Raw genomic sequence first — 21,860 nt, forward strand, 5'->3', positions numbered from 1 at the left:
AACTTTTGCAAGGCTTTCTGTTTTAAAAAAAATTAGCTTTAGTATGGGGGGAAGACAGACAAATTGAAGTTTTATGAGAAATTATGAGGTAAAGTGTTGTTTATTATTCCCTCAGTTGCCTTTTATGCCCCCCCTTTACCTGTCCTCCTGGACTTGACTTCGTGGCACCGGCGGTGGGAGGAGGAGAGGGGACGTCGACCGTTGCTAGGTGGGGGATGGGCCGGGGAGACACTGCGCACGCGCGCCGACCAACCGAACCTGATGGCAGGCGTGACGGGTGTAGCTTCCGGCCAATGAGAGCCGGGATGTGCGACAGGGGAGGCGGGGTCAGGATGACGTCGCGTGCCAGCGGGTTTGGCGGAGAGAGCACGGTGGCTGGCGAAGCGGCAGACCTGAGGGAGAGGGACACAAACGTTGACAGATATACACACACATAGACAGACAGAGAGGGGGGGGGAAAAAAAGGGTGCTCGTCACCTCTCCCTAACAACCACCGGACTGAAGCCGGCCATGGCTCAGCACGTCAGCTACCGGCAGCGTAAGTGTCAATTAATGTGCGTCTCCTCACTCTGGGGGAAGACCTGAGGGAGCATTTTGAAGGGGAGCGTCAGGAGGTATTTTTGAGGGGGGGGGGGGGGAACGGGGGCATTTTAGGGTGCAGGGATTGAGAGGGGAGGAGAATGTTGTGGGAGTGTCTGGAAGGCGTAGGTGAGGTAGGGGTAGGGGTAGGGGTTGGGGTAGGGGTAGGGGTAGGGGTAAGGGTGCCCCTGGAGGGTGACTGTGGGGGAGGGGTAGGGGAGGGTGGTTGGGGGTGCCCCTAGAGGGTGAATGTGAGGGAGGGGGTAGGTAGGGAGGGGGTAGGTAGGGAGGGGGTAGGTAGGGAGGGGGTAGGTAGGGAGGGGGTAGGGAGGGGGTAGGTAGGGAGTAGGTAGGGAGGGGGTAGGTAGGGAGGTAGGGAGGGGGTGGGTAGGTAGGGAGGAGGTAGGGAGGGGGTGGGTAGGTAGGGAGGGGGTAGGGAGGGGGTAGGTAGGGAGGGGGTAGGTAGGGAGGTAGGGAGGGGGTAGGTAGGTAGGGAGGGGGTAGGTAGGGAGGTAGGGAGGGGGTAGGTAGGGAGGTAGGGAGGGGGTAGGTAGGTAGGGAGGGGGTAGGTAGGGAGGTAGGGAGGGGGTAGGTAGGTAGGGAGGGGGTAGGTAGGTAGGGAGGGGGTAGGTAGGTAGGGAGGGGGTAGGTAGGTAGGGAGGGGGTAGGTAGGTAGGGAGGGGGGGGGTAGGTAGGTAGGGAGGGGGTAGGTAGGTAGGGAGGGGGTAGGTAGGTAGGGAGGGGGTAGGTAGGTAGGGAGGGGGTAGGTAGGTAGGGAGGGGGTAGGTAGGGAGGGGGTAGGTAGGGAGGGGTGGGTGGGTGGGAGTTCCCTTGGAGGGTGAATGTGAGGTAGGGGTAGGGGAGGGTGGTTGGGAGTGCCCCTAGAGGGTGAATGTGAGGGAGGGGGGGGGATGAGGGAGGGGGAGGGATGGATAAGGGAGGGAGGGATGGATAAGGGAGGGAGGGAGTGCCCTTGGAGGATGAAGGTGAGGGAGGGAGGTAGGGGTCGGGGTAGGGGTGCCCCTGGAGGGTGACTGGGAGGGAGGGGTAGAAGTGCCCTTGGAGGATGAAGGTGAGGGAGGGGATAGGGGTGAATGTGGGGGAGGATGGGTGGGAGTGCACCCTGGAGGGAGAATGTGAGGGAGGAGTAGGGGAGTGCCCCTGGAGGATGAATGTGAGGGAGGGGTAGGGGAGTGCCCCTGGAGGATGAATGTGAGGGAGGGGTAGGGGAGTGCCCCTGGAGGATGAATGTGAGGGAGGGGTAGGGGAGTGCCCCTGGAGGATGAATGTGAGGGAGGGGGAGGGGTAGGGGAGTGCCCCTGGAGGATGAATGTGAGGGAGGGGGAGGGGTAGGGGTGTCCCTGGAGGATGCATGTGGGGGAGGGGTAGGGGTGTCCCTGGAGGATACATGTGAGGGAGGGGTGGGTGTGGGGGTGCCCCTGGAGGGTGAATGTGAGGGAGGGGTGGGTGTGGGGGTGCCCCTGGAGGGTGAATGTGAGGGAGGGGTGGGGTGTGGGGGTGCCCCTGGAGGGTGAATGTGAGGGAGGGGTGGGTGTGGGGGTGCCCCTGGAGGATGCATGTGAGGGAGGGGTGGGTGTGGGGGTGCCCCTGGAGGGTGAATGTGAGGAGGGGTAGGGGAGGGTTCAAATCGTTGACTTTGCATTGAGGGAGGATTTTAAGCCCTTGTTTGTACTTGGTGTTTTTGAAAGAGCTATCTACTTAGACTGATTTCACCTGTGCTTTCCCAGGCCTTGTAATTTTTTTTCCCTTTTTAACTGTTATTTCTAAAGTGACTACTGAATCTCTATATAAATCCCATATATTAGTATGCAGCACAGCAGTATTCATGGAAAATAAGTAGATGGCAGATGACTTGAGCTGACATTTTGCGTTGATCATCTCAGAGAGCTGAAAGGAAGCATGAAAAAGCTTTAGTGCGGTAGGATTAAGGAAAACCCTAAGGCATTATATACTTGTGTGAGGAGCAGGAGGATGGCCAGATTGAGGGTAGGGCCAATATGGGATCATGGTGCGAACTTGTGCCTGGAGTCAGAGGAGGTCCTTAGTGAATACTGAAACAAAGTATTTATTAAGAGGGACCTTGAGGTTTGTGAGGACAATTTGGAACAGACTGATCTGCTCAAACTGGTCAAAACTACAGACCTATCAAGCTTGCGTCTGTGGTGGGCAAATTTATTTGAGAGGATTCTGACAGGATTTATATTGCTTGGAAAGTCATAGCTTAATTAGACATAGTCAGCATGGCTTTGTGAGAGACTGGTCATACCTCACAAGCCTTATTGAATTCTTTGAGAATGTGACAAAACACATTGAAGGTAGAGCAGTGGATGCTGTGTAAATGGACTTTAGCAAGGTGCTTGATAACGTTCCCCAAGGTAGGCTCATTCAGAAGGTAAGGAGGTGTGGGATACAGGGTTGTCTGGTCGTCTGGATATAGAATTGGCTAGCCCATAGAAGACAGAGGACTTAGTTAATGAAAAATATTCAGCCTGGAGCTTGGTCACTAGTGGTGTTCCGCAGGGATCAGTTCTGAGGTCTCTGCTCTTTGTGATTTTTATAAATGTCTTGGATGAGGAAGTAGAAGGGTGGGTTTGCTGATGACATGAAGGTTGGTGGAGTGGTGAATAGTGTGGAGGGCTGCTATAGTTTGCAACGGACATTGACAGGGTGCATAGTTGGGCTGAGAAGTGACAGATGGAGTTCAACCTGGAAAAATGTGAAGTGATTCATTTTGGAGGGTCAAATTTGAATGCAATCTGCAGGGTTAAAGGCAGGAATCTTGGCAGTGTGAAGGAATAGAGGGATCTTGAGGTCCACATCCATAGATTCCTCAGAGTTGCCACCCGAGTTGATAGAGTTGTTAAGAAGGTTAAAGTGTCTTGCCTTTCATTAACAGGGGGATTGAGTTTAACAACGGCAAGGTTATGCTGCAGCTCTATAGAGCCCTGGTTAGACCACACTTGGAATATTGTATTCAGTTCTGGTCACCTAATTATAGGAAGGATGTGAAAGCTTTAGGGAGGGTGCAGAGGAGATTTACCCATGATGCTGGAGGTATGTCTTATGAAGAAAGGTTGAGGGGGCTAGGGCTTTTCTGATTGGAGTGAAGAAGGTTGAGAAGTGACTTGATAGAGGTGTACAAGATAATAAGCATAGAGTGGATAGACAATAGACAATAATAGGTGCAGGAGTAGGCCATTCTGCCCTTCGAGCCTGCACCACCATTCTTTATGATCATGGCTGATTATCCTTCATCAGTATCCTGTTCCTGCCTTATCTCCATAACCCTTGATTCCACTATCCTTGAGAACTCTATCCAACTCTTTCTTAAATGAATCCAGAGACTGGGCCTCCATTGCTCTCTGGGGCAGAGCATTCCACACGGCCACCACTCTCTGGGTGAACAAGTTTCTCCTCATCTCTGCCCTAAATGGTCTACCCCATATTTTTAAGCTGTGTCCTCTGGTTCGGCACCCGTCCATCAGCGGAAACATGTTTCCTGCCTCCAGTGTGTCCAATCCTTTAATAATCTTGTATGTCTCAATCAGATCCCCTCTCAGTCTTCTAAACTCAAGGGTATACAAGCCCAGTCACTCCAGTCTTTCAGCATAAGGTCATCCTGCCATTCCAGGAATTGACCTCGTGAACCTATGCTGCACTCCCTCAATAGCCAGAATGTCTTTCCTCAAATTTGGAGACCAGAACTGCATACAATACTCCAGGTGTGGTCTCACCAGGGCCCTGTACAGCTGCAGAAGAACCCCTTTGCTTCTATACTCAATCCCTCTTGTTATGAAGGCTAGCATGCTATTAGCCTTCTTCACTACCTGCTGTACCTGCATGCTTACCTTCATTGACTGGTGTACAAGAACACCCAGATGTCTTTGTACTGCCCCTTTACCTAAATTGATTCCATTTAGGTAGTAATCTGCCTTCCTGTTCTTGCCACCAAAGTGGATAACCATACAGTTATCCACATTAAACAGAATCTGCCGTGCATCTGACCATTCACCTAACCTGTCCAGGTCACATTGTAATCTCCTAACATCCTCATTACATTTCACCCTGCCACCCAGCTTTGTATCATCAGCAAATTTACTAATGTTATTACTAATACCGTCTTCTATATCATTAATATATATTGTAAAAAGCTGCAGTACCCCACTGGTCACTGCCTGCCATTCTGAAATGGAGCCGTTTATCACTACTCTTTGTTTCCTGTCAGCCAACCAACTTTCAGTCCAAATCAGTACTTTGTCCCCAATACCATGCTCCCTAATTTTGCTCACTAACTCCTGTGTGGGACTTTATTAAAAGCTTTCTGAAAGTCCAGGTACACTACATCTACTGGATCTCCCTTATCCGTCTTCAGAGTTACATCCTCAAAAAATTCCAGAAGATTAGTCAAGCATGATTTCCCCTTCATAAATCCATGCTGATTCTGACCTATCCTGTTACTACTATCCAGATGTGTCGTAATTTCATCCTTTATAATAGACTCCAGCATCTTTCCCACCACTGAGGTCAGGCTAACTGGTCCATAATTTCCTGTTTTCTCTCTCCCACCTTTCTTAAAAAGTGGTATAACATTAGCCACCTTCCAATCCGCAGGAACTGATCCCGAATCTATCAAACTCTGGAAAATAATCACCAATGCATCCACGATTTCTCGAGCCACCTCCTTCAGTATCCTGGGATGTAGACCATCAGGCCCTGGGGACTTATCAACCTTCAGACCTAACAGTCTCTCCAACACCAATTCCTGGCAAATATAAATTCCCTTAAGTTCGGGTCCTTCAGCCACTGTTACCTCAGGGAGATTGCTCGTGTCTTCTCCAGTGAAGACAGATCTGAAGTACCAATTCAATTCTGCCATTTCTTTGTTTCCCGTAATATATTCCCCTGTTTCTGTCTTAAAGGGCCCAATTTTAGTCTTAACCATTTTTTTGCCTTTCACATACCTAAAAAAGCTTTTACTATCCTCCTTTATATTTTTGGCCAGTTTACCTTCGTACCTCATTTTTTCTGTATCTCCTTCTTAGTAATCCTCTGTTGTTCTTTAAAAGCTTCCCAGTCCTCCGTTTTCCCACTTATCTTTGCTATGTTATACTTTTTCTCTTTTAACTTTACATGTTTCTTAACTTCCCTCGTCAGCCATGGCCACCCAGTGCCTCCTCCTAGGATCTTTCTTCCTTTTTGGGAGTGACTTTTTCCCAGGGTGCAAATGGCTATCATGAGAGAGTGTCATTTTAAGGTGATTGGAGAAAGGTTTGGAGAGTTGTCAGAGGTAGGCTCTTTACTCAGAGTGGTGGGTGTATGGAATGGCACTGCCAACAGTGGTAGTAGTCAGGCACATTAGGGACTCTTGGATAGTCACATGGAGGATAGTATAATGAAAGGTCTGTAGGTTAGTTTGATCTTGGAGTAGGATTTAAAAGGTCAGCACAACGTTGAGGGCCAAAGGGCCTGTGCTGTACTGTTCTGTCTGTGTTCACTACAGAAGATACAGTGGCACAGGTTTGAGGGGTTAAGTGACCTACTTCGCCTAATTCATATAATTTGTATCTACATTCCTAAGTGATCAGTAAGGTAGGTGGACTATTGTAATTTATTTTATGGGGGATGGAATATTAAAATAGGGATTTTTACTGTAATTGCATAGTACTTTGGTGGGGCTATATTTGGAGTACTCTCCACAGCTTTGGACTCCTTGTTTAAGGATGTAAATGTGCATGGAACCCTTTGATAAAGGCTCACTTGACTGATACTTGAGTTGGTAGGACAGTATTACCTTGTGAGGAAAGGATGGAACTGTATCCATTGCAATTTGGAAGAATGAAGAGTGTTTTGAAACAGATAACAACTTGAAGGGAATCAACAGGGTGCATTCTGCAAAGCTGTCTCTACATCTGGGAAAGACTAGAACTAGGGAACACAGTTTAAAAATGAAGTGTCACCCAGGTGAGAGGGAGATGAGATTTTTTTTGATTTTGGAACTCTCATCCCTGGAGAGCATTGGGGGAAGGGAAATTGAATGCAGCTTAGAAGAATAAGGATTTTTTTTTACAGCTATACAAGGCCTTGGCGAGACCACACCGAAGGTATTGTGTGCAGTTTTGGTCTCCTTACCGAAGCAAAGATATGCTTGCCATAGAGCAAGTACAGTGAAGGTTAGTCAGACTGATCCCTGGGATGGAAGATTTGTCGTATGAAGAGAAATTGAGTCACTGGAGTTTAGAAGATTGAGATGGGATATCATTCAAATGTACAAAATCCTGAGGAGGCTTGTCAGACTGGATGTAGGGGCTATGTTCCCTCTGGCTGTGGCCTCCAGAACAAGGAATCATGTCCTCAGGATAAAAAGTAGGTCATTTCGAACTGAGATGAGAAGAAGTTTCTTCACGTAGACGCTAATGAACTTGTGGAATTCCCTCCTGCAAAGCGGCTGAGAGTGAGTAGTTTAATATATTTAAAAAAAGAAGTAGGTTTCTAGACGTTGAGTCAAAGGGTATGAGGAGGTCATGAGTGTGTGATGTTGATGTAGAGGATAAGCCATGATCATGTTGAATGGCAGAGTGGGCTCGACGAGCCATGTAACCTACTGTTGCTCAAAGTTTTTATGTTTGTGCACTTTTAAGACATGAATAGGTAGGAAAATAGAGTTGAGGTTACACCCAGATCAGCCGTGATATAAGTGCAGAAAAGGCATGAAGGAGCCAAATGGCCTACTTCTCTTGGTTTGTATGTTTGAATGCTTTCACCTGTTTACTGGGCTGTGGATTCCAAATCACAGCATTGCTGGTGTGTGCAGTGATTAAGTCTTTGTACAGTTTGCATATAACGTGAGTTTAAGTTGCCCAGACAGCACCCTGGAGGGAGAGCAATCTGAGAGCACAAAAGGTTATTTCTGGCTGTGAAATGATTAGTGTGGCTGTTCTTTCCAGAGGGGAATAGGAGATGAGCTCATTTTAACGCTGTTTTATTTAAGGGGATTCGGTGTCCAAGTATATTATCTTAATGGATATTGAGTGTTATAATAGTATTTTTCTATATCTTATAAATGGCTTGGGTTACATTATCCAAGACCAGGAGCAAATAAGTTTTTGATAGAATTCCCTCCTCTCTGTGCACTCTGTTCCAATACAATTATGAATAGACAGTGCACTGTGCTTGCTGGAATCAGTAGAATATCACTGACTGTAACCAGCAAGGCTACAGTGTATGATTAAAGAGTCAAAATCAAATGAATTATTGTTTTGAATGGACCAATGCAAAGAACAGCTTTGGGAGAAACTAAATCCTGGGTCAGGATTCCAGGTTAATCCTGCTTTTTCCAGTGTGATTTGTTCACTTCAGGTCTGGCACTCTGTGAAAAGCTGGGTGTAGGTATAAAGGATCAAGATTTACATAGAACATGTGCACGTGGAAGCAGAGTTGTGACCTTCCATAATGCTTGTATCTCAGTTCAGTTGGTTCTTTTGCTCTGCTGTGTTTGTAGTTCTTTTGTGAGCCTGTAGCTCCTGATCAGAATGACCGTTGCACTTGCTCCCTAGCTCCAAAACAGAGAGGGCGGCCTCCCGTTTCCAACATGATGGACCCCAACCAACTTTTCGATGACACCAGTGCCTCGCAGCACCCCCAGCCCACCAGCTACACCGTCCAAGGAATTGACATGGGGCTTCCGATCAACAACTTCCTCAGTGAGCCTGTAGCGGATTTTGCCATGACCTATGGCACAACAATTGCCAGCCAAGGAAAAGACATGGTCCATAAAGAGGTAGGTAGGTAACTGCTCATGTGCTAAACCATTTAGTACAGCAGGAGTCTGATTATAAATTCCACTGCGCGCTCTGCAGTTCCAACTATGTAATGCATCCGCATTTAAAATGAATATCAGCTGTAACTGTGCAAATGGGCAAACGTCAGTACCTTTGTCGGTGGCTGCCCTGCTTAAAGTACTTAGTGTATTGGACAAACGCAGCTTGCAAATAAGTAGTTTGCAACTTGCTTAAGAAGCATTGAATGCGAGAGCTAATCCAAGAAAATAATACCTTGTTAATGTTATGATTTGGAGATGCCGATGTTGGACTGGGGTGTGCAAAGTTAAAAATCCCACACCAGATTATAATCCAACAGGTTTAATTAGAAGCACACGAGCTTTCGGAGCACCGAAAGCTAATATTTTTCCAATTAAACCTGTTGGACTATAACCGGGTGGTTGTGATTTTTTACTTTGTTAATGTTATATTGTGTTTACAGCACAGAAAAGGGTCACTCATATGATCCTCCTCACCCTGTTAATCATCGAGTAACTGTGAGCTTCTCCCTTAAATACATCTGTACTATTCCCTCATCCACTCCCAGTGGTATTGAGTTCTACATTATCCCAACTCTGAGTAAAAAGGTTTGTCCTGAAATCCCGACTGGATTCATTTATGGCATCTGGTTTAGCTCTCCCCAGTGACTGGAAACATCTCTGCAGCTGCACTTGTGATCAATTGTATTTGAACTTTTAAGATTCCTTTCTCGAATCTGAAGCTGACAGGGACAATTTAGGTGGCTGCTTTTTTTTAAAATACTTAGCCAAATGGAATCTTTGACTTAGTGACCAGAGGCACAAGAGTTCCAAACAGGGAAGCTTTGCGTCAATGGTTAGACCCAAGACTAAGGTACTGTCCATTTCTGGAGGCCATGCAGAAGTGCTGTTTTGTAAAACTCTCTTAGGTGGGTGTTTCTGGTTTTGCCAACTTCTATTCACTTCCTAATTACCCTTCTCAAGGTGGTGAGCTGCCACATTGAACAATGCTGTTAGGGACAAAGTTCCAGCATCTTTGGCCCAGTGATTGTGAAGGAATGGTCAGTATATTTCCAAGCCAGGATGATATGTGGCGCAGCGGGGAATCTGGAGGTGGTTGTGTTTCCATGCATCTAATGCATTTTCAGGAAAATGGTGGTATTGTTGTATTGGCATTGTACTTATAATCCGTTAGCTAATGTTCTGGAGACGTTGGCTCAAATCTCATCGCGGCTATTTGCGAAACTTGAACTCAGCAAAAATCTGGAATAAAAATCTAGCCTAATAACAACTATGGAACCATTGTCAATTGACATAAAAGCCCATCTGACTCACTAGAGTAGGAAATTTGGCTGACATGTGGCTCCAGACCCCAACATTGTTGGCTAAGCTCGCATTCATTGTTTATCAATGACCATATCCAAAAGATAAAGACAAAAAACTGTTCCCATTGTCCTCCTTTGTGATACTAACTGTGTTTGTAAGTGCTGCTAAAGGGGCCTGTGTGAGTTGGTACAATACACCTGACAGGTTGTGTACTTTTGCCATTGTGCAGTTTGGTGCTGGAGACAGTGGATGTTGAAGATGGTGGGTAGGATGCTAATTAAGTGGACAAGTTCGTCTTGAATGGCGTTGAGCTTCTTGAGTGTTGCTGTAAGGTTGGGAGATTGCTGACTTGTGCCTTGTCGATGGTGTACAGACTTTGAGGAGTCAGGAAGCGAATAATTGCCATGGAATTCCCAGCCTTTGAACTGCTTTCATAGCCCATTGTATTTATATGGCTGGTCCAGTTCAGGGGTTTCTTGACAACGGCGGACCCTCTCTCTTTCCTTTGTAGAACACCGAAAGGATGTGAAAGTTCAGCTATGTGGAGAGGCTGAAGCTGGGATTGTGCTCAGGAGATTAGAGACTGCTGGTTTATGAAGACCTTTTTTATGAGAGTGTTTGATGGAGTAAACAAAGAGAAGCTATTTCCAGTACAAGTGGATGGACACAGACCCAAGTTAATCAGCAAAGCAACTGAAAGTGAAATTGTAATCTGAAACATGATGCCTAGAAGGGTAGTGGAAATCAACATTAACTTTCAACAGGGAATTAGATAACTACTTGCCAGACTTGTGGGCAAAGTTGGGGAATGGGTCTAAATGGATACGAACATAGATACAATGAACTGACTGGCTGCCTTCTGTGTTTATATCATTCTGAACATGTTGATAGTATCTGTGCTGCCATGACAGGTGTTCAAAACAAAAACTGCAAGAAATGCAGATGCTGTAAATCAGAAACAAAGACAGATGTTGCTGGAAATGCTCACTTCTAGCAGTATCTATATTGACAAGTGTTCATTTTGTTTCATAGCAATAGTACAGTGAAATGGCTTGCCTGGACACTTCAAAGGGTGTTGACTTTCAACTACTTGATGTGGGACTGAAGTCACCATTTGAACTGTGTGTCAGATAACGTCAGCATCACTGGTCTTGTAAAAGCTACTCATTCGTTATGACCAGTGCCACAAGATCTGATAACCTTGCAGGCTCAGACCAGACTGACTATACACATTTCTTTCTTTATGACAGCTGAACAGGTTTGTGTCCGTCAACAAGCTGAAATATTTCTTCACGGTCGACACCAGATACGTCACCAAGAAGTTGGCCTTGCTCCTGTTCCCTTACACCCACCAGGTACAGAACTACATGGGGGGTTGGGCAAAGTATTGTTATGGACAGGGTAGATAGGCAGACTGAACTCTGTGTTCACTTTACCTCTTTTACAATTTATTTGTGAAAAGGCTGTAGTATATGTCCCAAACTTCTGTTTACAAAGTCACTTTTTAAAAATGAATCTCGTCTCCCTCTCGGGTTTAAGTGAAAAGTATTATTTATTGATATTCAAAGCTGAGCTAGTCTTTGTGCCTTCACGTTTAATAGCAAGAAATGGGTGTCAGAGTCAAGAGGGAGAGGCAAAATTAATAATTTTATTGTCCTCCTGTCTGTAAAAGGTGATTTTTTTTTTAAAAAAACATCTTATTCCATATCCTTTCTGAAACAGACCATGGTGTGTTTCCTCTGTGTACAGTTTGAATCTCCTTACTTGAGAACGGATGTACTGGCAGAGGAGGTTCACTGGATTGGTTCTGCAGTTGAGAAGGTTGGCTTTTATGAGGAGAGATTGCCTGGACTGAGACTATACTCATTGGAATTTAGAAGAATTGGTGTGGGGGGGGGTCTTATAGACACAAAAAAATTATGAAGTGAGTAGATAAGGTAGAAGCAGGGAGGTTGTTTCCACTGGTGGGTGAAACTAGAACTCGAAGGCATAGACTCAAAAAAAAAATAAGGGTCAGCAGATTTAGGACTGAGTTGAGAAGGAACTTCTTCACTCAGTTTTGGATCTGTGGAATTCCCTGTCTGGGGAAGCAGTTGAGGGTTACCTTGTTGAATGTTTTTCAGGCAAAGATAGATGGATTTTTGAGCAGCAAAGGAATTTGGGGTTGTGGTGAGTGGGCAGGTAAGTGGAGCTGAGTCCATGGAAAGGTCAACCATGATCTTATTAAATGGTGGACAATTGACCTCCTCCTGCTCCTAGTTCTTAAACCCTCTGAAGTTTCATTTCTAAGTGACCTACAGCAAACTCTTTCATGCTTTTAAAAAAAAAGGATGGTTCAAACCCTGTTAGGCTACACCACATGCATGCACAGAACAAGGGAGGAAGAGAAGTCGCAATTAAAGAGAAATATGATTTTGGACATTAATTCCCTTGAGTCCAGTAAGTTGGTATGAGTCAAGGTATTTGCAGTTGGCTGCACTGTCACAATTCCTTTTCACAGATGCTCATGTGCAAGTAAAGATGTATAATATAGACAGATTTTTTTAATCAGTAAGGGTTATGGGGGAAAGGTGGGAAAGTAGAATTGGGGTTGTCAGATCAGCCATGACCTCATTGAATGTAAAAGGAAGACTCAAATGGCCTACTTGTGCTTTTGCATATCTTGTGGTCAATGTGATCTTTGTAGCCTGGGAATGAGTTCACTTCTGAGGCAGCACACCTGATTACTGAGAAGAGAGATGGAGACGAGGCAGTCTGTAGCTGAGCTGAGAGCTATTACTCTGTCCTGATGTTTAAAAGCAGTCTGAGAAGAGTTCAGAGCTGTATAATTGAAACTATTCAAAAGCCAGAAGTTTCAGGCATGTAACCGGGTTCCTGATGTCACAGCTCATTGAGGTAGCACTCTGGAAATCAAACCCCTGTATTGCGGAAGTTATCACAAAAGTTAAGAGATTTTAAGGTATGCAAATTTGCCAATTTACGTGTCTTCTTTTGACCCAGGATGACAGAATGGTCCAGATTTCTGCAATACAGATTCTGGCTGTGTGTTTGCCATATATCTCTGTTAGTTAAAAATCTCATTATGCTCACCTACTCACCCATCATTTGCAAAGCTAGTTCAGGGTTTGCTGAGATGATCCTTTTTGCTGGCCAGAACTTGCTCAAGGAGGAGTTTATTGAAGATATCTGCAATAGTTTTCTTGAACAGTATGTAATGGAACTGATGAGGGAGCAGCCATCATAGATCTGGTCCTGTGTAATGAGGCCGGAATAATTAATGATGTCATAGTTAGGGATCCTTTTCGAAGGAGTGAGGACAGTATGGTTGAATTTAGAATCCAATACCAGGGTCCTGTGCTTAAACAAAGACTACAGTAGGATGAGGGAGGAGTTAGCTAAAGTAGACTGAAAGCAAAGACTTCATGGTGGGACAATTGATTAACAGTGGAGGACTGTCAAAGCAGTTTTTCAAAGTGCTGAGCAAAAGTATATACCTGTGAAAAGGAAGGACTGAAGGAAAAGGGGTAATCTGCCACAGGAGCCCAAGGAAATAAGGGAGGCTATCACATTGAAAGAAAAGGCATACAAAGTGGCCAAGATCTCCCGGAAATTACAAGATTGGGAAAGATTTAAAGGTCAACAGAAAGCCACAAAAAAAAAGCTGTAAAGAATAGTAAGATAGATTATGAGAATAAATGAGCTCAGAATATACAGACAGATAGCAAATGTTTCTAAAAATATATAAAATGAAAGAGCAGCTAAGTAAATATTGATCCTTTAGAGGATGAGAAGGGGGATTTAGTAATGGAATATGAGGAAATAGGCTAGGGCGCTGATCAGGTATTTGTGTTGGTCCTCACAGTGGAGGACCAGTCTCCTGGCCCTGATGAAATGCATCCAGGGTACCAAAAGAGATAGTGAAAGAAATAGCAAATACACTTATACTTTCCCAAAATTCACTGGATCCTGGGGCAGTTTCAACAAATTGAAAAACAGCAAATATGATGCCACCGTTTTTAAAAGAAAGAAAATAGAAAAAAGATGAATTGTAGACCAGTTAGCTTAGCTTCTGTAGTGGGGGAATACTTGAGTCTATTATCAAGAAAGAAATAGCAAGGCATCTAGTTAAAAATTGTCCCATTGGGCAGACGCAGCATGAGTTCATGAAGGGCAGGTCATGCTTAACCAATCTACTGGAATTCTATGCAGACATTACAAGCATGGTGGACAACGGGGACCCAGTAGATGTGGTGTATCTAGATTTCCAAAAGGCATTTGACAAGGTGCTACACAAAAGGCTGCTGCATAAGATTAAGATGCATGGTATTATGGGCAATGTATTAGCATGGATAGAGGATTGGTTAACAAATGGAAAGCAAAGAGTGGGGATAAGTGAGTGTTTTTCTGGTTGACAGTCAGTGACTAGAGACATAGTTTAAGTGAATGGGCAAAGGTCTGGCAGATGGACTACAATGTTAATAAATGTGAAGTCATACATTTCGGTAGGAATAATTGTAAAAAGGATGATTACTTGGATGGTTAAAAAAAAAAGTTGCAGCATGCTGCTGTGCAGAGGGACCTGGGTGTCCTTGTGCATGAATCGTAGAAGTTGGTCTGAGGGTGCAATGGGTAATTAAGAAGGCAAATGGAATTTCGTCCTTCATTGCTAATGGGATTGAATTTAAGAGCAGGGAGGTTATGTTGCAGCTGTACAAGGTGCACACCTGGAGTACTGCGTGCAGCTTTGATCACCTCGATAAAGGATGCACTAGCACTAGAGGGAGTGCAAAGGAGGTTCACTAGGTTGATTCTGGGGTTGAGGGGGTTGGCTTAAGAGGAGAGGCTGAGTTGACTGGGATTATATTCATTGGAATTTAGAAGAATGGGAGGGATCTTTCAGAAACATAAAATAATGAATGGAATAGATAGTACAGAAGTAGAGGTAATGTTTCCACTGGTGGGTAAAGCTAGGTCAGGAGGGCATAGCCTCAAAATTAGGGGAAGCAGATTTAGGATTGAATTGAAAAGAACTTCACCCAGAGGTTTGTAAATCTATTGAATTCCTTGCTCAGTGATTGAGGAAGCCTCAATTACTTCAATGTTTTTAAAACTAAAATCATTTTTTGGACTGTAATGGAATTAAGGGATATGGTGAGAGGGTGGGCAAATGGAGCTGAGGCCATGATAAGATCAGCCACGATCTTATTGAATGGCAGAGCAGGCTGGAGGAACTGGATGGCCTCCTCCTCCTATTTCTAGTTCTTATGTGTGCTTCTCTTCAGTTCTCTGGCTTGCACGAGGCACAGAACAACTAGCTCATATTGTATAAAATCTATGACGTATTAGTTAAAAGCAACTGTTTGCAGCACTTGGTGAGGGAAAATAATCTGGCCTCCCTTCAGGTGTTTTGGTTTTCTTTACTGGAGGAACAAGGATCCTTCTAGAGGTCTGAATATGTCTGATCATGTTATTCAGACCCACAAAAACTGTTCAATCATGTGGATGTGGTGGGCAGATGGCCTTTGTCATAGACCAATCAACTACTTGTTGCTGGCCACATCTCATCCTGTTCACAATTTCTGGTGCTAGCTTGTCTGCAACTAAACGTCTCTCCACTGGATGAACAAACAACACTGTAAGACCATAAGACACAGGAGTGGAAGTAGGCAATTCGGCCCATCGAATCCACTCCGCCATTTAATCATGGTCGACAGGCATTTCAATTCCACCTACCTGCACTCTTCCTGTAGCTCTTTATTCCTTGCGAGATCAAGAATTTATCAATTTCTGCCTTGAAGACGTTTAATGTCCCGACCTCTACTGTGCTCCATGGCAATGAATTCCACAGGCCAACCACTCGCTGGCTGAAGAAATGTCTCCTCATTTCCATTCTAAATTGACTCCCTCCAAATCTAAGGCTGTGCCCTCAGGTCACAGTCTTCCCCACTAACAGAAATAACTTCCCAGTATCCATCACACGTGCTGGTAAAGTGCAGGTTTTTAAAATAGTCCTTTTTCCTATTTCAGTCTGCAATCTCAAGTACTGAAGTGCAAAGATAGTCTTTTCACTGGCAGGGCAATTCAACCTCATGAGGTGGTTTTGATGTCTTTTCACAAAATAAGTGTGGGGCTTCTAACAGGAATGGTAGATTTCAAAGTAGGGTTGAGAAAAGCACAGCAATAACGGATTGCCATAAGCAAAGTTAGTCCACTTTTCAGGCAATTACAATAATCTACTAGAGAAATAGGCTTTTGAAACCGGTTTATTTCTGACAGACTTGACATTAGCTGTAGTGAAGCTATGGTTATTACCAGTTTAGATTATTTGTAGATTGTCTGGGATCCTGAAAAAATGTAACATCAAAACTGGACTAGTGTTTCAACTTACCAATTAGTTTCAAAGTCTCTGGTCAGGGGTCCCCATTTTTCACCTGAGGGTATAGATGAGGTTATTAGCACCTGCAAATATCCGTCACCTGTTGGTTCTTAACCAGATGTTTAGATAAACCATTTGTGCTAACTGTGCATGCAACTAACGAAAAATTTCATTTGGGTGATCTGCTTAGCTTTGTCTTTGTGTTTTAAATAATTAGTGATCTCTTTCATGTCTTGTGGATGTGGCCATATAATTATTACGGCCAAGGGCCCAGTCCTATAATGATGCTTGACCAACATGCTGAGATCCTCTGGGTATAAGATTTCGAAGCAAAGTTGAACTGGCTGTCTTAATACTATTCCAGGCGGCTATGTGCCTGCTGCATATCTCAGCACTAAATTATCTGTCTGTGAGAGATGCCACAGGGAAGTTGAAATGACTATCTCATCAGTTCTGAGGTTTGGGTGTAAGCACCTTTACTGGGCTACCATTTAGATGGATCCTTGCGCTTGGCAGCAAAGTGTTGAGAGAAAATCCTATCTTTGCCACTGAGAGGCATTTTGTAGTTTGCATTTGAAAAGCAAGTCACATCTTGGTTATTATCACCGACCGAATCAAGAAGACTGTGGGCTCAAGCCCTGAAACCTAGGTTGACATCAACTAGAAGAAAGTGAGGATTGCAGATCCTTGGGATTAGAGTCGAGAGTGTGCTGCTGGAAAAGCACAGCAGGACAGGCAGCATCTGTTGGCCTCGGAAGGCAGGCAAGCTGTTGTTTATAAAATGGCACCTGTGACAGGAGAGCATCCCTCACTACTGTGTCGCAGGGCCAGCAGAAATTTAGAGCCTCACGTCTCCTGGAGTAAGTTGAAGTGAGTTGGGGTTTGAGCCTAGAGAAAGCAAAACTGGGAGTGAGTTAATCAACATCTTGCCAGCAGATTTTCATATATAATACAGTAGGATTTTCATTAGGGACAGAACAATTTGTTCAGTATTTTTCATGCTTTAATGCCAAATACATCCCTCCGTTCCATTCTGTTCCAGGATCTTGGACCTGAGGAGGCTTACCATTTGTTTAAACGTGTGTGGAGTGATTTAATTAAGGTCCAGTGTTTAGAACAGTTTAACAAGAGAGGTGCACAACATAGGCTCCACAGCAAGTATTGTTAATAAGACAGGCAGCAAAGCGACATTTATGTTTAACCATTGCATCCACTTGAAGTTTGAACTGAAACCTCTAGGACACAGACTCTCGTTGAAATCTTTCCATCTCATCTTAGAACTGGGAGCTTGGATACCGTGTTGACTCACGACTGACCCCACGAGAGGACTTTCATGCGAACGCTCCAGACCTGTACATTCCAAGTGAGTGTGTAACGTGGTGTTTCTGGTTCAAGTCTGGGATGGTAACATTCACCTTTTTATAGACTGCCTGTATCAATCACTGCTTCCCAAAGAACCCGACAACCAATAAACACTTTGCAAGTATTGCAACATAGGAAAAATGACAAGCATTCTGCATACTGCAAATTCTGACCCAATGTGGTAATGACTAATGAGGGCAAAATACTGGCTAGGTCACTGGAAGCGCTCCTCTACTCTTTTATTCCTTGGGATATGCAAGTGCAGACGAGACATCAACTCAAATGTGACCCTTCCAACAGTGCAATGCTCCCTTGGTACTCCAGTGGATTCTCAGCCTTCTCAAGGTTGACTAATGATGGTCAGTAAATGCTGGCCCAGGCAGCCAAACCCTTATCCCCTGAATGAACTTTAAGAAAATATATATACCAAGGTCACTAGTGGTAAGACTGAAAACCAGATCAGCCATCACAGCAGCATTACCTATTATGGCCACTAATTGATTCTATAGGGTATGTTGTTCTACAATGCACCTCCCAACTGTTTTCATTATTTATTGAAAGGAAATTTTCTAAAACTGTGTGGGTAACGTAAAGGTCAATTTTCAAGTATAATGTATATCGACCATACACGAAGGTCTAGGGCAGTTAGAACAGATTTCCAGTTGGTCACATTCTGCTAAATCCAATGCTGGTACATTATTAGTACTAGAGTGTTAAGGCTGCAATTGTCACTCCAGTTCACCAGAAACACAATTTATTTTAAAATGGCAGCTTTGGTCGTGGTTCCCTGCTGCCCTCTGTTTTTTTGATTGTGGACCAGTAGTGTGGCATTTTACATGGTTCAGGATATGGTGTTCTTTATCCTTAACTCAGTCCAGCTGCCACAGTGTGTAAATAACCGCTCTTCTGGTAGGGTGGGAGTGTGTTCCCTTAATCCAATCCCCCGGTAGTGGGTTTGACTTGTACGTCAGTGTCCACGGTGAACAATTTGTGCTACGTGATCCAACTCTACAGCATTGGACTGTCCAGAGTAATTGACAGAATTATTCTCTTGAGCATCCCCCAATTTCTGTAACTCCAATATTGGGGGCTGTGTCTTGCTACCTGGCTCACAAGCTCTGGAATTCCCTGCCTAAACCCCTCTCTGTCTCCTTTCCTTTTCAAAGACATTCTTTATAAGTTGCCTCTTCAACCAAATCTTTGGGCTTCATCCTGAATATCTCTTTGCGTAGTTCTATGCCATACTGTGTTTTGGAATCATTCTGTGCAGCACTTTGGGATGTTGTATGTTAACTGCGCTGTAGCGATGAAGAATTATTGTTCCAGAGCTGACTGCTGTCTTTGGTTTTCTGTTTCAGCTATGGCTTTTATTACATACATCCTGTTGGCTGGGGTGGCACTGGGCATCCAACAGAGGTCAGTATTTCACTGCCATCTGGGATAGTGTTACAAAAGCATTTTAGCAGAGAAGTGGGAAATCTTCACTTCACTTCAACTTTGGTTACTTTAGTGAAGTTTCAAAACTAAACTGCTTCAAATGAATCAGATTTTGCCATTAAAACTGATATAAAAGCTATAGTTTTTTTCTTATCAGGAAAAATAAGTTAAAACATTGCATCCTGCAGCGTGAGAGTTTTATATTGCTAAATCGCTATGTTGGTAAATTAAATATATTTCAAAATGTGTTTTAAAATTTTAAAAGAACTATAGTAACTTCTGGGCTTGGATCGGCGCAATATCGAGGGCCAAAGGGCCTGTACTGCACTGTATTTTTCTATGTTCTATAACTGTCCCGTCCCTCCTTATTGCTACAAAGACTTCCTCTCTCAAACCCTCTGGTTTGTAGTCTCTCCTGCTCCCTAACCCACCTTGTTGCTGAACCTTCAGTTTCCTCGCTCTCCTATTTGGTGTTTCTCTCTTCCCTCCCATGAGTGACAAGGCAGCAGGAGTGGGGAGGAAGAGGGTTGGTCCGATGGTCACTCAGGCTTTCTTCAGACTGGTAGAAATGACTCAAATGAAACTTGTGGCACTAAACAAGAATACAGGCCTATGAGCTGATCAGCATTGAAGCAAAGTGATATTTAATGAGGGAAATTCAAAACAAAAACATGCTGTAAAAGTAAAACTTAAAATGCTGAAAACATTCAGCAGGTTCAGTTCCATCTGCAAAGAAAGAAGAATAGTACTGGTGTTCCAGGTTGATAGCTTTTCGCCCAAAGGGGAAAATGTTGACAATCTAGCAGGTTTAACTGAGCACAGAGACATGGCAGGGGTCAGGAGAGGAGGAAAGGGAAAAAGGAGGGATATGTGTGATCAACTAGAAAGGGCAGAAACCAAGTGATAAAATGCAAAGGGTGCTGTTGATAGGACAATCGAAGAAAGTGGTGGATCTGGAGGAGCAGTGAATGATGATGGCAGAAACCCTTTGGCCCATCATGTGTGTGCTGACCATGATGCCATTCTAACCTTAACCCATCTGCCTGCATATGGTTCATATTCTTAAATTATCTGTGTGTTCATGTGTCTGTCTAAAAGCCTGTGAAACATATCTGCTACCAACACCCCTGGCAGCATATTCAAGGCACCTACCACCCTCTGTATTTTTTGAAAAAACCTTGCCTAGCATACGTCCTTTAAACTTGCTCCTCTCACCTTAAACCTGTGTCCCCCTAATATTTGGCATTTCCAATCGGGAAAAAGATTCCAACTATCCACCTTATCCATGCACCTCATAATTTTATATACTGTTGTCAGGTCACCCCTTGGTCTCTGACACCCGAATAAAAGCAATCTGTTTGCCCAACCTTTTGTTATAGACAGTACCCTCCAATCCAGGCAACATTTTCATAAACCTCGTTTTCACCCTCTCTACATCCATCCTATTGTGTGGAGAAAGTGAGGATTGCGGATGCTGGAGATCAGAGTAGAGTGTGAGGGGTGCTGGAAAAACACAACAGGAAGGACAGCATCCGAGGAGCAGGACAATTGATGTTTCAGTCATTCAGCGTACCCTATACCTATTAGCAATGCTTTTCGCCCATCCCTGGACTCTCGTTATCTCATTTTTGAAGCCCCCCTCCCAACCGTCCCTTTACCTGCATATAACCTCGCCCAAACAATGTTTTGAAAGTTCTTGCTTAATGCTGTCAAATTTGGCCTACCTCCAATTTAGAACTTCAACTTGTAGACTGGGGCGGGGAAGCTGTAGTACAATCCCAGTAAGGTGATAATCCATTTTCTATTTCTGAGTTCTACCCATATAACCTTACTGGGTGATTTCCCAGGAATATCCTCCCTAATGTTATCCTTAAACAGAAATGCCACTGTAAGAGGCATGATCAGATCCGAATGGAGAATTGACATGGCAAGCGGGCAGATGGTTGACAGATAAGTGATTGAATGGCGATATAGTGCAAACACATTGTCCAATCTGCATTTCACCTCTTCACCACTACAGAGGGAGCTGCAACACAAACTCTGAGTGCGTTGTACTAAATTAGAAATACCAGTAAATCGTTGATTTGCTTTGCAGGAGTGCTTTGTGCCCAGCAGTGCAAAGGGAGAAGGTGTGTATCTTCTGCAATTGCACAGGCAGGTACCATGAGACGGAAAGCAGGGTTTGGGGTGAAAGAGGAGTGAATTAGTATGTTGTGAAGTGAACAGACCCATTGTGACATTGAATATAGAGTGAAGGAAAGGTAGATATGGTCAGTAGTGGTATCATAGTGCAGGTGGTAAAGTATCAGCTTTATTATCCACTTATTCTGGAAGCTGCTGGGGTAAAAGATGAAGAGGGCGAGAAGTCCATTTTGAGTCCAATTGATTTGGATGTCAGCAGAGCATGTACAGTTAGTAAATTTGCATTGGAGGTGTAATGGACAGTGAAGAAGGTTACCTCAGATTACAACAGGATCTTGATCAGATGGGCCAATGGGCTGAGAAGTGGCAGATGGAGTTTAGTTCAGATAAATGCGAGGTGCTGCATTTTGAGAAAGCAAATCTTAGCAGGACTTGTACACTTAATGGTAAGGTCCTAAGGAGTGTTGCTGAACAAAGACCTTGGAGTGCAGATTCATAGCTCCTTGAAAGTGGAGTCGTAGGTAGATCGGATAGTGAAGAAGGCGTTTGGTATACTTTCCTTGATTGGACAGAGTATTGAGTACAGGAGTTGGGAGGTCATGTTGTGGCTGTACAGGACATTGGTTAGGTCACTGTTGGAATATTGCGTGCAATTCTGGTCTTCCTGCTATGGAAAGGATGTTGTGAAACTTGAAATGGTTCAGAAAAGATTTACAAGGATGTTGCCAGGATTGGAGGATTTGAGCTGTAGGGAGAGGCTGAACTAGCTGGGGATATTTTCCCTGGAGCTTCGGAGGCTGAGGGGTGACCTTATAGAGGTTT

General features: G+C 44.2%; 1 protein-coding gene across 2 annotated transcripts in view; it reads left to right on the forward strand.

The window, feature by feature from the left end:
* The first annotated feature begins 335 nt into the window (after nt 1-335).
* The window catches only part of yif1a (Yip1 interacting factor homolog A (S. cerevisiae)), a 30,968-nt gene continuing 9,443 nt past the window's right edge, over nt 336-21,860 (forward strand). For both annotated transcript variants that reach the window (XM_060855350.1, XM_060855348.1), the window contains exons 1-5: nt 336-538; nt 8,154-8,377; nt 10,972-11,076; nt 17,376-17,460; nt 18,818-18,875. In XM_060855350.1, coding sequence (XP_060711333.1) covers nt 511-538; nt 8,154-8,377; nt 10,972-11,076; nt 17,376-17,460; nt 18,818-18,875 — 500 coding nt within the window. In that variant the 5' untranslated portion in view covers nt 336-510. The remainder of the gene's footprint in view (nt 539-8,153; nt 8,378-10,971; nt 11,077-17,375; nt 17,461-18,817; nt 18,876-21,860) is intronic.

The sequence above is a fragment of the Hemiscyllium ocellatum genome, chromosome 46, assembly GCF_020745735.1.
Source record: "Hemiscyllium ocellatum isolate sHemOce1 chromosome 46, sHemOce1.pat.X.cur, whole genome shotgun sequence".
NCBI classification, from domain to species: Eukaryota; Metazoa; Chordata; class Chondrichthyes; order Orectolobiformes; family Hemiscylliidae; genus Hemiscyllium; species Hemiscyllium ocellatum.